This window comes from Ursus americanus, chromosome X, assembly GCF_024610735.1.
Source record: "Ursus americanus isolate L20-20 chromosome X, mUrsAme1.1.p, whole genome shotgun sequence".
Taxonomy (NCBI): Eukaryota; Metazoa; Chordata; class Mammalia; order Carnivora; family Ursidae; genus Ursus; species Ursus americanus.
Genome location: NC_142164.1, coordinates 83,102,673 through 83,120,050, shown reverse-complemented (window position 1 = coordinate 83,120,050; position 17,378 = coordinate 83,102,673). Strand labels below are relative to the sequence as shown.

Here is a 17,378-nt window from a genome sequence, read left to right as displayed (position 1 = left end):
CCAGCTGCAGTAGCTGAGAGAGGAGGGCGAACGGTGATGGCGGCGGTCGCAGCGAATGTGGCGGCTGCGGCCGAGGACCGAGAGCCGCAACGCGAAGCGGTGCCGGGCCTTGAGAGCCAGCGGCGCCAGATCGAGAACGGCGAGAGTGGGCGAGAGCGTCCACTGCGGGCCGGCGAAAGCTGGTGAGGCAGGGCTGCGAGCAGAGCCTCGACTGAAGGGACACAGTGGGGGCGTTGGCGACGGTGGGAGACGTGGCGGCCGAGGTCCGAAGAACTGCCGTGGGGGCGGGGGAGTGGCTTGCGGGACTGAGGACGGGAGGGGCGGGGAAGTGCTTGTGAGTGGATCGCCTTGTCTGAGAAAGAGGCGGGGCATGTGTGGTGGCGCCCGAGGCCTGAGAACAGGAGAGGGTTTGTTGTGGAGAGGCGGGGGGCGGGGCCTGAGAAGAAACGGCCATGGGGGTGGGGCCGGGCCTGCGTTGTGGAACTCGGAACCTGGGAAGGGGCGGTCTTGGCGGCAGAGCCCGAGGGGCGTGGTCTGCGTGGCGCTAAGTAGCATCTGGCGGCAGGGGCGGCCTGCGGTTGCTTGGCTCCTGAGAGCTAGGCAGAGCGGATGACGTCAGGCAGAAGAGCGGAATCCGAGCCGTAGGGCTGTGGGCGGGAGGGAGGGAGGGAATCGGAGCCTGCGTGGTGGAGGGAGCTGGCGCCTGGGAACGAGGCTTGTGACGTGAGCCGAGGGGCGTGTCCTGAGGCCGAGGAAAGACTGCAGAGGGGAGGTGGTGCCTGTGAAGCAGAAAATGGCGCCTGCGAATGAGCAAAGTTTGTGACGCGGCGAGGTTTTTGCCTCTGGCCGAGGCCTTCTTCCCAGGACGGGAGAAAGTGCAGGTGATTGGCACGGGAGGGGCCTTCGATGTTACGTTTGTTTTCTGTTTTAGTACTGTTTTGTTTTTGTAATCAGGAGAAATAGCTATTTAAGAAAATGTCAATGCGTATCTTGATAAATCGGCTTGTTTTACTGATTTCTTGGCTAACCAGTGCTTGAAATGTACTGTTTCTGGGTTTATTTTATTTCTCGCTGTGTTGCATCTCATTTTTTAAATTGTGATATACGTAAGTCCTAAAAAGATTGCATAAAACGTTTACGTAGCCCAGGTTGATGGACATTCTGTAAAAAATAAACGGCCTCTGCTCTTCAAAAATTTCAAGGTCGTGAAAGACAAAAGATGAAGAACTGTTCCAGATTGAAGGAATTAATGGGATTTAAAGAGTCATGATAACTAAATGCAATGTGTGATCCTGGATTGGATCCTGGAGCAGAAAAAAAATAAATTGTTTTTAAAAATCAGGGTTTTTTCTCATAAAATTGATTTTCTCTTTTTTACTGTAAAAGATGTTGATAGGGAAATTGGTGAAATTTGACAGACTTCCAGCTTAGATATTAGTAGTGATCATCTCTTGCTTTGGATAATTGTTATTGTGGTTATGAAAGAGAGTACCTTTTTTTTAAGGGAATACATACCGAAAATTTTACGGATAAAGAACCATCGTGTAAGCCGCTCACTCGCAAGTGGTTGGAAAAATAGCGTATATAAAGATGTGTTTAAAGAAACGATCGGGCAAATGGCTAAAATGTTAAATTTGGGGAATCTGGATGAAGGGTATACGGGAATTCTTTATATTATTTTTGCAATTTTTCTGAGTCTATTTCAAAGTAAAGAGAATTAAAGAATAATAAAACAAAAATTTGTGAATTCACATTTAGGTTAAGATTCAGACCGTTAGCTTAAGAAATTCTGTGCCCCTCTCGGATGAAAATCCCTCTCTGCGCCACTATTATCCTGAATTTTTCAATTTGTTAACGTTTTTCCACTTCTGTATGCATCCCTAAATAGTATTTGTGGTCTAAGCTTTCATTTAATGGAGGATATATGTGAAATCATACTAGATGCGTACTGTGTGCTCTTCGCATCATATCTGGTGGTACACGGTATCCACATGACGTCATTGGTGACGTTAGCCTTGAGCATTTGGTGAAGGCGGTATCTGCCCTGTTTCTCCACTATAAAGGTACTATTTTTCTCTTTCTGTACACAGCAATTCTTTTAAAAACGTATTTATGTCCATCCATTCCTCAAAACGTTTTAACAGGTTCCCATCTTGTACAGTGTAAATGCTAAAATTCTTACAATGACTAGCAAGGCTGGTCCCCCGCTCTGATTGCTTCTCTGATCTCGCATCTGATTACCACCGCCGCCCCCCCTCAACTCTCTCCATCCGGCCATATTGGACTCTTGCTGTTCCTCAAACACCGCGGGCATGCTCTCGCCTGAGGGCTTTTCAGAGTGAGGTTTGCTCATTTTAGAGTTCTCTAATCACAATGCTAGTGAAATACATGTATCCCTGTTAACTGGAGAGTACAGAGACAAATTGAGATTCCCCAAATGGGGAATACAAAATCTTTTTTTTTTTTTTAACTGTTGCGCTGTAGCTCTCCAGCAAGGAAAAACCTCATTCCATCCTGAAAATAAACAACAATAACTGGAACGTTTTTTATAGTTCATTTGGATGTGTTCAGACAGGGTTGGGGGCTTCCGTTCCTGCCGCATCCTGCCTTTACAGCCGCCTCGTGACAACACCCTTTAAAATTACCCCACGGGTACGGATTTCCTTTTGGGGTGTTGGAAATGGTTTGGAACTAGGTAGAGGTCGTGGTTGCACAACACTGTGAATGTATTAAATGCCACCGAACTGCTCACTTGAAAATGGTTACTTTTATGTGAATTTTTAAAATGATGTTCTGTCAATAAAAAAAAAAATTACGCCCCCAATGTTGGTTCAGTACTGAAGCCAGTTTATCTGTGCAATTGTGGCTGATACCCTGAAGCGTTTTTCTTTAACTCCATTTTTAAAATGCTTGTTGTCTACTTAGGTGAGAGCAAAGCATCTCAAGGTTCTTTAATTTGCTTTTCATTTTATACAGGTTTGCTGCAGTGGTCAGGAAATTTGTGTTTTCGAAGCATTTCGAAGTCATGGACTAAAATCCCCAAATCATGTATCTAATATCAATATTAATGTTTTGCACCTTCTTTTTGTCAGCTGGCAGATCTGGGCAAGGGCAAGTAATTTGTCCATCTGAACTGATTTAATTTCTAGGAGAAGCTTATATTTTAAGAGTAAATTCAAATCTATGATGGTATAGCTTCCTTGGCAAATTCCAGTTTTTCTTTTTAAGGATGAACCATCTACAACCATAATTAAATCAGGGAGAGTGGAAGAAGTCTCTAGAAGGTTCGTGCAGGGTGTGGGTAGTTTCCTAACAGGTAAGCAGGCAAGGGGTTCTTTGTTCAGGTAAAGGAAGGAGTGTGGCTGGGTTCAGTGTTGCAGAGTGGATAGTGATGTGTGAAGGGAAAGTGACAGTGTTCCATGAGAGGTTAAGGACTGGCCTAGAAATGTTGAGGCTTTTCTGTCAATGGAGAAGTCTGCATAGCACAGGGGACCACTAAGTGTAATGAAGACGCTAGAACTACATCAATTTTCACATGTTTGCTTGGTGATTGCTGCTATAGCCCAAATAAGGTGGATATGCCTTGACTTCTGGATCTAATGAAAGGCTGAAATGAACAGTAGGCCTCTAGCTATTCCCTTGTCATTGAGTCGGTCCCCCTAGTGCTTGTGAACCAGGGGGAGAGGGTTTGTGAGTTTAGAGTCCTGGACTGGGAAATCTTTTGGTAGATAGTAATTGCACCAGTCTTGTTGCTTGAACATGGGTATGCTTTTTAGCTTGAAAAATATGCAGTTAAAGATATTTGCAATTTTAATTATAATTAATGTAATTAAGCTAGGAAGATAAACTTGCTTTTTGATGTGTCATTTTAAAAAAATACTAAGTTTGTTAAAGACTACACTTACCACGATGAGCACTGAGTAATGTATAGAATTGTTGATCACTATATTTCTCACCTGAAACTAACTCTGTGTTAACTATACTGGAATTATAATTAAAAACTTAGGGGCGCCTGGGTAGTTCAGTCGTTAAGCGGCTGCCTTCGGCTCAGGTCATGATTCCAGGGTCCTGGGATCCAGCCCCCGCCCTGCGTTGGTCAGGCTCCCTACTCAGCGGGAAGCCTGCTTCTCCCTCTCCCATTTCCCCTGCTTGTGATCCCTCTCTCTGTGTCAAATAAATAAATAAAATCTTTTTAAAAATTAAAAACTTAATAAAATTTAAAGAAAATATTAAGTTTGGAAAATGAAAGAGCTTTTATAAAAATTTTAAGTTCATTGAAATTTGGAGAATTTTAATTAAACCTAATTTTGCGTATTGCCATTCCTTTTATAGGGCAGAGGAGCAAATCTTTGTGTTATCTCCCAGACGTAGTTTAGCTATAAAAGAACATTTTAACAGTATTATTCTTCTGAATTGGAGAAAGACAAATGAAGAATAGTTGCTAGGGAAAAAAAGATATGAATTGAAGTAAGGACAAAAAAATACTTAGAGTCAACTTTGTAAAAACGCAGTGATAAATAACAAAGGTGATTAGAAGCCTAACTTCTTTGATGTCAGAAAACACCAAGAGTTAATAATTTGGTGATTTAAAAAAAAAAAGGATCTTATAATCTACTCACAAAATAATGACATTTTACAGAAAAGGTCCAAATTCTAATTTTCCTCCTTTGGGTACATTACTGATGCAACAATTTATAGTAAAGGATTCATTTATGTACCTCTGTGTACATCTCTTTAGGCTTATACGGATATATAAACCATAAACTTAGAACACCATAATATTAAATTTACCATCTGAATAAGCTAACAAAGCTTTTAATAAACAAATAGGAAATCCTATCTCTTCATTTATATTTATATTTCTCTGTCTCTCTGATTATTGTATCTAGTATAATTGACCTGTTAATGTATATTGTTATCTTAATCAATATAACCAGTTTTCTTCAGACACGAGAGAAAACCAGAGGACAAAAAACATAGTTTAGTAATTTTTTTCCATAAGCACATATTTCATAAGCGTTTGAACAAATTTGAGGAAACACAAACATAAGTGATTTTAGCACGATGTGTTGTATTTCTATATACTAGCAGGAAGAAATTGGAAAATTAAAATTTAAATTTAAAAGAGACCATTTGTGATCGCATCCTCCCAAATCAAATCTAACAATGTGGGTGCTTCCCTATCAGACAATGACAACTGTCATGACTGCCATCTGGGCTGACAGATTATGAGACATCCCAATTTCAGAGATGTTAAACATTTTTAAAGTGTCCTTGAATTGAAGAAATCTGGTAGTCTTATTCTGTGAAAATTGGTGTAAAACTTCGGGCTCCTGTGAAGACTTCAGAAATTCAGGTTGTAGCCAGGTATGGGGGGTTTTGCTTGCCTCTGCAGAGTGATTTTGTTTTTTTAATTGAAGGTGTAGTTGATATACAGTGTTACATTAGTTTCAGGTGTATGCTACAGAATGATTTTAATGTTAATTTTCCTTAAAAATCTGCTTTTTTAAAAAAGATTTGATTTATTTATTTGACAGAGACCGTGAGAGAGGGAACACAAGCAGGGGGAGTGGGAGAGGGAGAAGCAGGCTTCCCACTGAGCAGGGAGCCCGATGCAGGGGGCTCGATCCCAGAACCCTGGGTTCATGACCTGAGCCAAAGGCAGATGCTTAACAACTGAGCCACCCGGGCGCCCCTAAAAATCTGCTCTAAAAAAAAAAAGTTGAGCAGTGCCTCCCCTTGCATTGAAAGTCCCGGTAACCCTAAAGGAGCTTTAGGGAAGAAATGAACCTCATAGACTGTCAGTGGAGACAGTGAAAGCCACGGGGGGTGAGGGGTGGGTTTGCAGGTATGAGTGGCGGAGGGGTAGGGGTCAGTGATGGCGCATTCAAGAAGAGTGATGGGCGATTTGTGGCATGCGCCACTGGGGCAGGGAGGGTGTGTGTTCTGGCATGAGTGACGTGCAGGGGGCTCAGTGCAGCAAAAACAAACGACGAAACCCCACTGAAATGTGTGCTTAGCCGGGTGACCCGTCACTATTGCGGGGTTTTCTAGCCCTCCATCCCCCCACCGCCCTCATCCTTTTATGAATACAGGAAAAGTTGCCATTTTAAAGAATCCCGTTGATAGGGTTAAATTGCTGGAACACTAATCACTACAGCGTGAGAGTAATATTTTAAAAAGTGTTTGTTTGAGGTGGTTAACTGTTTGGGACAGGGTCTTATGTGTCAGAAAATCCCATAGCAGAGCAGATGTGTGAGTGAGGGTGGGACCAGGGTTGTGCGTCTGTGTGTTATGTGAGCTTTGAGGCCCAAGTCCTGGGATTCAGACAGTAACTGCTAACATTCATTTAGCATTTTTACTCTATGTCAGGTCTTTTCCAGACTCGAGAATTGCTCGTGACACTTTACAGAGGCAGGCTTCAGCAGTCCCAAATATTTATCCTAGGTATCGTGCATATAAAAGTTTCTCTTTTAAAAGAGAGCTGGTCAAGCTGTACGTTTTAAAATGGTTAAAAAAAAATAAAATGGTTCAGATGGCAAATTTTACAGTACATGCTTTTTGCCACAGTTAAAAAAAAAAAAAAGAGGGATGCCTGGGTGGCTCAATTAAACGTCTGCCTTCTGCTCAAGTCATGATCCTGGGGTCCTGGGATCGAGCCCCACTTCATCGGGCTCTTTGCTCAGCGGAGAACCTGTTCCTCCTTTTCCTCCCTGCTCTTGCTCTCTCTCACTATCTCTGTCTCTCTCTCAAATAAATAAATAAAATCTTAAAAAAAAAAAACGAGCTAGTAACCATAAGCTCAGAGATCTATTATAAAGCCAAAATAAATCCTCAACACAAAAATGACGAAAAATGGTGAGATGCAGTCTTTGAAGGAAAACCTTATGATTCTTTTAGCATTTTATTTTATTTGATTTTTTAAAGATTTTATTTATTTATGTGACAGACAGCCAGCGAGAGAGGGAACACAAGCAGGGGGAGTGGGAGAGGAAGAAGCAGGCTCCCAGCAGAGGAGCCCAATGTGGGACCCGATCCCGGAACGCCGGGATCACGCCCTGACGCTCAACGACTGCGCTACCCAGGCACCCCTCTTTTAGCATTTTAAATTCTTCTCGGTTTCTGAGTAGGTTTCCAGAATTTAATAATTCATTTCTTACTCTTATATTTATATATCCTTTACAAACACTGCACACTTAATGAACGACCAAACCTTTATAACATTGGCTGTAAACAACGGATAATTTTCAGCCTGATTCTTTGTTCTATAATAAAACCTCATCCTGGCACTATGGGTGTGGGTTTGTGGTTTGTTTTGTTTGGGGTTTTGCCATTTTCTGGTTTTAATCCCATCTCTTTTAGTGTCTTAAGAAATTAGGTAATCTATTCAAACCTGAATTTCGCTAAATAAATTTTGCTTCTAATTATTTTTATATGATGATGAAGCTTTTTCTTCATATTGAATTCTGGGAGAGATTTCCCCTTTTTTTGAGATATAATTGACATACAATGTGGGATTAGTTTTAGTGTACGTGAAATTTGTCATGTTAACTTGCAGTGTGTTGATCCTTTTAGTCTAATAACCATGGGAAATGGTACCACTAACTCCAGGTAACCACGTGACACCCTTATTACCTGTCTGGTGCAGGTTCCTCGTGGAGCAGCACTGGTACAAACAGTGGGAAGTGTACGTGCAGGGAGGAGACCAGGACTCCGGCACCTTCCCTGGCTGCATCAATAATGCTGACCTCTTTGAAGGTACCAGGCCTCTCCCTCTCCACCCCAGCCAAGCCCTGGAGTTCCTGTCCCCTCTGTCCTTAAAACAAACGATCATAAGCCTCTTTACTGAGCTATGTCATTGGTGAGATGGCCAGAGTGACTTACCACTTTCCTTCCCTGATTCTTCCTTTGCCGCCATCCTCTGCCCCCGGCAGACCAGGTAAACTGGCGCCTCAAGAAGGGTCTGGTGGAAGGTGAGGACTATGTTCTGCTCCCAGCCGCTGCTTGGCATTGCCTGGTCGACTGGTATGGTCTAGAGCATGGCCAGCCACCCATTGAACGCAAGGTACAACAGATGGGGAGGGTGCTCAGGGTAGATTCTTGGGGGATGGGGTAGGAGAAAGGCCTTGTAGACCCCGGATGGGTCTGGACCGGTGTGTACACAGTGTAGATACACTTTGTCTGCACTCCTCTTCCCTCAAGTATCTCAGTGTGTCCCGGGTGTGTGTTCGTCTGTGTGCGTGCCGCTCTGGTCTCAGAGGTCGTCGCGCCTGTGTGTGTGTGTCTGTGCTATGTGGGTATGCCCATGTACGCACCCCTCCACCTTCCAGGTTGTGGAGCTGCCCAGCGTCCAGAAGGTCGAAGTGTACCCAGTAGAACTGCTGCTTGTCCGGCACAGTGATATGGACACACCTCACACTGCTCAATTCAGCCATACAGATTCTGTCGGTGAGTCCGAGGGTCACAGAGTGGGTTGGCCTTCCCACAGCTCCGTGACCCGAGAATGCCTGGGGTTTGGCTGTGGCCGACCGAGAAGGCATTGGTCAGACTTGGGAGGACCTGCAAGGCACTGGTCGAGTTGGGCAGAGGCGCTGAGGGGGTGCCCTGGAGTCCTGAGGGTACGCGAGCTGCACGCCAGCGGCTTCGATGGTACAGCAGAGGAGCCTTGCTGGGGGCCTCGGGCCCCGAGTGGGCGAGATCGCTCAGACCGAGTGCAGAGTCTGTGAGGATGAGTCGGGGCTGCTGCTGAGAGGGGTCAATCGTTCAGAGTCTCAGGAAGGCTTGAGTGTGCTCCGCCACCTTCCACAGATCTCGTTCTGCGCACCGCCCGAGAGCAGTTTCTGGTGAGCCCCCAGGAAGAGACACGCCTGTGGATCAAGAACGCAGAGGGCTCTTTTGAGAGATTGTGCAACACCCGCGTCACAGTGCTCGACGCTGCCCTCAAGAGTGGGCAGGTGAGGGTGGGGAGGACCCTCCTGCCCACCACACTGCTCTCGGGTTGGGGGAGTGACGGTGAGGTGCCTACAGGCCCTCCATGAGTGCCTTTCCTGCTTTTCTCTCTCTTCCTCGACCCAGGTGGTCATCATGGAGACCCGAAACAAGGATGGCACGTGGCCCAGTGCCCAGCCACAGGCCGTGTAAGCCCCTAGAGTGTCTGGCCCAGAGTGGGGTCCCCCCAGTAGGCAGGATAACTGAGTTCGTGAGCCCATTTCACCTGCACGTCATTGGCCTTCAGCTGACAAGAGCTTCCCCTCCGCCCTAGGAACACTGCGTTGGAGGAGGATGAGGAGTTCCAGGGCCAGCCAGGCATCTGTGGTCTCACCAACCTGGGCAACACGTGCTTCATGAACTCGGCCCTGCAGGTTGGGCGGGTAGAGCTGTGTCTGGCACAGCTCAGGGGTGGGCTTCAAGTGACGAGCATTGGTGGGGGGGGGCACTGCAGGGCATGGGGTCAGGTTGGAAGCTGGGGCCCCACAGGTCGGACTTGATGTGCCCACGGTCCTCCCTGAAACATTAGTACCATCTCCTTCTACTTGCCCCTGTTTTCTGGATTCTTCTGTCCTTTGTCACCACATTCTTCCTTTTCTCGAAATGCTGCCGCCTTTTCTCCCCCACCTTCTTGCCCCCCTTCTCTGTCCTTCCTCTTTGCTTCCTTCTCTCTGTCTCCACCGTGGTCACCCCTCTCGCCTCTCCTCTGCCTCACTTGGCTGGGCTCTGCCTCCTGCAGTGCCTCAGTAATGTGCCGCAGCTCACTGAGTACTTCCTCAAGAACCGCTACCTGGAGGAGCTCAACTTCTGCAACCCGCTGGGCATGAAGGGTGAGATTGCGGAGGCCTATGCTGACCTGGTGAAGCAGGCCTGGTCCGGCCACCACCGGTCCATCGTGCCTCATGTGTTCAAGGTGTGACTCAGGCCCGGGCTGCCCCCACCCACGCACCCCCCCCCCCCCCGCCGGCGCAGCTCCCTCTCGTTCTGACCGCCCTGCCCATCTTGTCAGACCAAGGTCGGCCACTTTGCGTCCCAGTTTCTGGGCTACCAGCAGCATGACTCACAGGAGCTGCTGTCGTTCCTCCTGGATGGGCTGCACGAGGACCTCAATCGTGTCAAGAAGAAGGAGTATGTGGAGCTGTGTGATGCTGCTGGGCGGCCAGATCAGGTGGGCACTTCTTCAGAGACCCCTATGCTGAGAGCTCCATTAAAACCACCAGGGCCTCTGCTTCAGGGATCCTCTGGCCTCTCTGGGGTACCCCACGCCCCACCTGACCTCCTCACCCAGTCTCCTGCCCAAATAAACCCCAAACAGATCATGGGCCTAGCCTCCATGCACATCCACCCCAGACTGTGGTTCCCCCTGCCCCGGGCAAGCCTTGTCACCCACCATGACACTGTCCACAGGAGGTCGCTCAGGAGGCCTGGCAGAACCACAAACGTCGGAACGATTCTGTGATTGTGGACACTTTCCACGGTCTCTTCAAGTCCACGCTGGTGTGCCCTGATTGTGGCAACGTGTCTGTGACCTTCGACCCCTTCTGCTACCTCAGCGTGCCACTGCCTGTCAGCCACAAGAGGGTCATGGAGGTCTTCTTTGTCTCCATGGACCCTCGCCGCAAGCCGGAGCAGGTACGGGGTCGTGGGGACGCGGGAACGCAACAAGGGATGTCGTCGGAGTGTGATTGCTCTGCCACACCTTCATGTTGCCCACACTGACTCACCACACGCCCTTCTGCTCTTCTGTGGATCCCGTGTCTCCCTCAGCATCGGCTTGTGGTCCCCAAGAAAGGCAAGATCTCGGATCTGTGTGTGGCTCTGGCCAAGCACACTGGCATGTCGCCTGAGAGGGTGAGGCTCTGCAGGCACAGGGCGGGTGGGATTTAGGGGCAGGGAGGCAGAGGGCCCCGGGGAGACCTTGCAGACTGACCAGCCTCCTCTCTGCGTTTCGTTCCCAGATGATGGTGGCTGATGTCTTCAGTCATCGCTTCTATAAGATCTACCAGCTAGAGGAGTCTCTGAGCAGCATCTTGGACCGAGACGATATTTTCATGTGAGTGAGGGACCAGGGGACGTAGGGGTTCCTCAGGAATCTCCTCCCCTTAACCAGCTTCGGCCTGACTGACAAGGCACCTCCCTTGTGCAGGGCTTCGGCCATGGGCCTTAGTAGGGCAGGGGGCTTGGGGCTGTCAGTGGAGTGGGCAAGACGTCCTTACACAGGGTGCCCTTGGGTGTTCTCCTTCTCGTTTCTTCCTCATTTTACTCAGCAGTCACTGAGTACCTCCTGTCTCCCAGGTGCTCGATCCTCGTTCCTTACTCCCGTTGCAGTCCTCAAAAACCAAAAGGGATTTTCGAAAGAGGGAACACTAAGATATTTTCTGAACATAAGGGTATTCAGAACAGATTTGAAATCTTTGGGTACCAGAAAGTACAGGGGCTCCTGGGTGGCTCAGTCGGTTAAGCATTTGATTTGGGCTCCGGTCCTGATCTCAGGGTTGTGAGATGGAGCCCCGCGTCGGGCTCTGTGCTCAGCAGGGCGTCTGCTTGAGATTCCTTCCCTCTGCCCCTCCCCCTACTTGCCCTTGTGTACTGGCTCGCTCTCTCTTGCTCTCTCTCCCGCTGTCTCTTGCTCTCTCAAATAAGTCTTTAATAAAAAAAATAATAAAAAATAAAAATAAAACAGAAAGTGCATCTTGAGTAGAGAAGGTCTTTTTAAACCAAGGAGGGTTTTCCAAAAGAAAATGGTTTTAAATCCCTTTGTCTCCAAAACTTTGTGTTGCCGTGCTCAGCGCTTTCTTACCACCAGAGTGCTTTGTAAAACATCACGCAAACAAAACGTTCTACCGTCTACCAGTCTGTAAAGCACAAAACACGGGGTGGCTCTTAAACCTTTCAAAAAACTATTTTCAGGCCGTGAGGGGTGAGTGGGTGGAGCCACTGGGGCAGAGTCCCCGAGTCCCTCTGGCGTGCCCTGATGAGGTGCGACCCGCCCCCACAGATACGAGGTGTCAGGCAGGTCTACTATTGGCGAAAACTCCAGGGAGGACGTCGTGCTTCCTATCTACCTGCGGGAGCGCACCCCAGCCCGGGACTACAACAACTCCTACTATGGCCTGATGCTCTTTGGGCACCCTCTCCTCGTGTCGGTGCCCCGTGACCGGCTCTCCTGGGACGCCCTCTATCACATCCTGCTCTACCGCCTCTCGTGAGTCTGCCTTTGGGGGGCAAGAGGGGAAGGTGGAGTCTGAACTCAGACCTGGGTGTCGAGCTGCTTGTTGCCACCCCCCTTCCACTTCCAAAAGACAGCCAAGCTTAACGTGGCCAGAGAGAAACTTGGAGGGTTTGTTTTTGTTTTTGTTTTTTTTCCTGGTCTGAACCTCTGGCTTTGCCACTGCCTCTCCTGGGTGTTGGGGATAACAGGGGTCAACAAAATGGACAAAATACACACAACTTTGTGTAGTCCTTGATGACCCTCTCCTTGGTGAGGCATGGTTATTTGGATTTTTACTAAGAGACTTCCATTGTATCGAAAATCCAGAGTCCTCAGCGAGGCAGACAGAGCAGTGTGCTCTCTGGCGTACTGTTGCCCTCATGTTGCACTAACAGGCCCATTGCTCAGAGGCCTGCCCTGATTTAAAGTGGCTCGTCGTACTTAAGGTCCATACTCTCAGCCACGGCTCACGAGACCCTACCTTGTCGAGCCAACTCTTCATGCGTTTCTGGGTCCTCTCCTGAGACCTTCTAGGCTCAGCATGAGCGACTGCTTGTGTGGGGGTTTGCTGAGGGTTTCCCATCAGAAGCAAAGTAGAATCCTGGGCCCTGGTGTCTCTGCCTTTGTGCCCCCCCAAGAGCCTCCCGTGCTCTCTCGGCAGGCGCTACGTGACCAGACCTAGCTCGGACGACGAAGATGACGGGGATGAGAAAGGTGAGGAGGAGGAAGGAGAGAGGATCCACAAGGATGACAGTCTGTACAGCTGCTCCAGGGCCCAAGGGAGGGGCGGGGGGGGGCGGGGGGGCGGTCCGCCTGGATGCGCATTGCTGCTCAGCTGCTTGGGGCTCACACAGACCCGTGTCTGCTGCCCTCCCCTGTCCTAACAGACATGGAGGATAAGGACAACATCCCCAAGCCTGGACATGTGGCTGGGGGCAGCTCCCAAAATTCTGGGCCGGAGCAGGCGGGGCCTAGCTCCGGAGTCGCAGGCGGGAGCCGGGCCCCCGTGGACAACTCCCCTGGACCATCTCACTGGCCCCAGAGGGCGCGGCGCAAGCACCTCTTCACCCTGCAGACAGTGAACTCCAACGGGACCAGCGACCGCTCGACCTTCAACGAGGATACCCATGGTGTCTCCTTCAGCTGTGAGCCAGGGTTGGGAGGCGGGAGGGGGGTTTCCTTGGCAGCAGGGCCCATGACCACCTCCCTCGCCCCCAGCCCAGCCGTACATTGCCATCGACTGGGAGCCAGAGATGAAGAAGCGTTACTATGACGAGGTGGAGGCGGAGGTAAACGAGATCCCGGTTGCTTTTGCGCCTCTCCCCCACCGCCACACACACACACACACACACACACACACACACACACACACACACACACACACCCTGCCCCCCTGCCCGCAACCCTTCACCCCCTGCCCCTCCCACCTCCTCCAAGCCATGACCACAGAGCTCCCAGGGCCTCAGATTCCTAGCTTTGGAGTGCACGCCCTTTGGCATGGGGCACGTGTCTTCTGCCTCGCTCCCTCGCACAAGCCATCCTCACTGCCGCCCATGTGCACCCTGGCCTAGGGCTACGTGAAGCACGACTGCGTCGGGTACGTGCTAAAGAAGGCTCCGGTGCGGCTGCAGGAATGCATTGAGCTCTTCACCACTGTCGAGACTCTGGAGAAGGAAAATCCCTGGTGAGGGACCAGAGTAGGGTCTCTGGGGGTGTAGTTGGGTGGGACGACCTGCCCAGATCCCTCCTACGTGTAAATAAATGTCCCTCGTCTGCGCCTCACTCGGACCCTTCCTGCCACTCTGGCCACCAACACCCAGGCTTAGTCCCACCTGAGAGCCTTTGCCTGTCTGTCCCTCCTTTCGGTCCGGTTATCTGCAGGACTGGACTCCCTTCATTTTGCTCAGGTCTCTTACCAAACGTCAGCTTATCAGAGATCTTCTCTTAGCGCCCTGTTAGGAGCCACTCCCGCCAAGCCATCCGTTCCTCCGTTCCCTCCCCAGGCTGGCTCTCTCCAGCCCAGCATGACTTCTTCCTAGCTCAGTAATACCACTTGGTGGCCTGTCCTAGATCCCCGTTTGCATCATTGTTTTTTTCCTTTAGAGTAAACCCTTGAGGGTGAAGACTTCAGTTTCTGCTGTGTCTCTTCTCGCTGATTATAATGGTGGGGGGGCGGGTGCAGTAAGTAGCAGGCGAGTGAGCGAGTGGGTCAAATGGAGAAGTGGAGGGACAGAGGCAGGCTCTAACACATGGACCAGAAACCAGAGCAAAACACGTCCGTGTGAGAGCGTGCTAGTACCCGACGAACGACAGGATTTTCACACGTGAGGGGAGCCGAGCCGAGTAAGGGGCGGGCTGGCAGGAAGAGCCGCCTCTCCGAGGATGGCTGGGGCCCCGCGGAACCGAGCGCGTGGTGGGTGCCCGGCGAGCGCGCCTGCCGACTCGGCTCTCGTGTGCAGGTACTGCCCCACCTGCAAGCAGCAGCAGCTGGCCACCAAGAAGCTGGACCTGTGGACGCTGCCCGAGACGCTCATCATCCACCTGAAGCGCTTCTCCTACACCAAGTTCTCCCGCGAGAAGCTGGACACCCTTGTGGAGTTCCCCATCCGGTCCGCGCTGGGGCCAGAGCAGGGAGGGAGGCGGCGGGGAAGGGGTGCGCGGGGAGTAACCCTGTCCTGCCCCGCAGGGACCTGGACTTCTCCGAGTTTGTCATCAAGCCGCAGAACGAGTCCGCGCCAGAGCTGTACAAATACGATCTCATCGCGGTTTCCAACCATTATGGGGGCCTGCGTGACGGACACTGTATGTGCCAGGCTGTGGCAGGGCTGGCCCGGGGTCGGGGGGGGGTGGTGGCAGGGGGCAGGATATCCCGTGTGTGACTGAGATGAGTGAGCCAGTGGCGAGGTCATCGTGGTGGGCGGAGTGGGAGGGAATTTGGGAAGCTCTGGGAGGCAGGGGAGTCGGTGTGGACAGCACCCCTCTCTCGCAGACACGACATTTGCCTGCAACAAGGACAGTGGCCAGTGGCACTACTTCGATGACAACAGCGTCTCACCTGTAACTGAGAACCAGATTGAGGTGGGATCTCCCTCCTCCCTGCTCCCCTTCTCCCGACCCCCACCCCGCAGCCAGCCGGTCCACACTGACTCCTGTCCTCTCCCTGCAGTCCAAGGCGGCCTATGTTCTCTTCTACCAACGCCAGGATGTGGCGCGTCGCCTGCAGCCCCAGCCTGGCTTATCTGACCCCCCAGCATCCCCTGCCTGTGGTTCCCCACCCAACTCTGAGTTCATGGATGTAAACTGAGGGGCCCCGGCCCTGCCGCAGGGAAGGAAGCCATCTCTGCTCTCTTCCTTCCCATACCCACCCCCTGCCCTCTTACCCGTGTTAGGCGCCCCCATGCCAGGCATCACAGGCTTAGTCGTGGCTACTGTTTTCCTGTGCCGCTATATTGCTCTCTCCCGGGGAAGAAGAGGTTGTGTCTCCTCCCGGCAGTGTGTTCCCCGCCTGTGTTTGCCCCTTAGAGCATTAACCTTCCCTTCTATTCTCTATTTATGGTTGTCCCCTTCCCTCTGTCCTCAGCCTGGGCTGTTCTGAGGGGGTGGTGGTGGGGTGCACCTGGACACAGAGTGTATTTTCTTATCGAGCCCCTGTACCCTCCGCTGTGTATATATAAAGTGACAGTGTGTTCCTTGGCGGTGTGGCTTTTTTCCCCACGTCGTTCCTGCGCGCCGGTGGGGTGCCTGTGTGCGTATGTGCGCTCACTGAGTGCCCGGTGTGTGACGAGTGCTGCGCCGCGTGCTTGTCGAGCGCCATTGGGGGAGTTTTTAGCACCATCTGAACGCCAGACACGATTCTCAGCACTAACCGTGTGCCCGGGGTGTTCCAGAGCATTTTACACACTGACTCATAATCCTCACAACGGTCTCATGTGGGAGTTGTCATCTCCAGTTTCAGATGGGTAAACTGAGGTACAGAGATCAAGTAATTGCCCCAGTTCTGTCAGATCAGCACACCTCTTCACTTACACTGGTGTTGGTTCCCGGAGGGGGCCTTTGACCTTTCTGAAACACACGGGCATCCCTGTGGGCAAATGTGTGGTTTCTGGACACAAAGGGACTAACCAGATCACCTCCCAGACTGCCAGCAGTGTCCTCTGAGGAGAACTGCGGAGGGGGTAGCTGACGCAAACCAGCCAGCCTGACAGGACAGACGTGTTGGGTCTCTGTTGTCCCTACACTTTAGCCTCCCGTTCCTCCCCATTCCCCCACCGGGCAGGGTCCCTCCAGCCTCATCCCAGGGAAGAGGGAGATGGAACGCCTACCCCAGAATGGGAACGGCATAGTGTGTACGGGTGTAAGACACCATTTAAACACTGAGCGTCTCCCACCTGACCCCTCCCATAGGCGCCGGCCACCTCCTCTAAGAAACAGCTCCCATGGGAGCCGCTGCGAGGTGGACAGATGTGGGACGTGGGTGTAAACAAGCCCCCAGCCCCTCGCACTGGGGAAGGGACTCTTGCATGGTGGTTGTCGAGGGAACATTCCCACGGGAAGGGCCTCCACATCCCCCTGGCAGGCAAGCCCCACTCTGAGGGGCATTCGGCCCAGCATTACCACACGCAGACCTCCCAGGCACGCCGTTGACCACGGCAAGAAGGGAGGAAGTCGCTTCGAGGAACCCAGCTCAAACTGACGTAGGTGAAAATAAACACAGTTTCAGGTAGGACTGGATCCAGGAACTCAAAACGGTCATTTAATCCTCACAAACACCATATGATTTGAACGCTTTGACCCCATTTTGCAGATGAGGAAGCAGGCATCAAGAGCTGGTTCAGGATGGGCTTTAAGTACAGAAAGACCTCATTACCTCTGCATCATCGGTCCTGGACGAAGACCTCTTAAAGGGAACCCATTTAAAATGACTTCCCTGATTTAACCAAAAAGGTCTTGAAATGACAACACGTGGGGCTCCTGGCTGGCTCCGTCGGTTAAGCGGCTGCCTTTGGCTCAGGTCATGATCTCTGGGTCCTGGAATCAAGCCCCACATTGGGGCTCCCTGCTCAGTGGGGAGTCTGCTTCTCTCTCTCTCTCTCTCTCTCTCCCTCTGCCCCTCCCCACTGCTCATTCTCTCTCTCTCTCTCAAATAAATACAAACTTTAAAAAAATGACAACACGCATA

General features: G+C 50.8%; 1 protein-coding gene across 2 annotated transcripts; it reads left to right on the top strand.

The window, feature by feature from the left end:
• The first annotated feature begins 6 nt into the window (after positions 1-6).
• USP11 (ubiquitin specific peptidase 11) lies at positions 7-15,888 on the top strand. 2 transcript variants are annotated; one of them, XM_045790430.2, is made up of 21 exons: positions 7-182; positions 7,649-7,758; positions 7,935-8,065; positions 8,331-8,448; positions 8,809-8,954; positions 9,076-9,137; positions 9,263-9,362; positions 9,728-9,901; positions 9,998-10,156; positions 10,396-10,620; positions 10,756-10,839; positions 10,947-11,041; positions 11,987-12,193; positions 12,861-12,913; positions 13,087-13,329; positions 13,418-13,488; positions 13,771-13,883; positions 14,659-14,808; positions 14,886-15,001; positions 15,189-15,277; positions 15,366-15,888. In XM_045790430.2, the coding sequence occupies exons 1-21, from the start codon at positions 37-39 to the stop codon at positions 15,501-15,503; spliced, it is 2,730 nt and encodes a 909-aa protein (XP_045646386.1). In that variant the 5' UTR covers positions 7-36; the 3' UTR covers positions 15,504-15,888. The 2 variants fall into 2 exon arrangements, with proteins under 2 accessions (XP_045646386.1, XP_045646385.1); XM_045790429.2 differs by having other exon boundaries at positions 17-182; positions 13,087-13,344.
• The last annotated feature ends 1,490 nt before the right edge of the window (positions 15,889-17,378 follow it).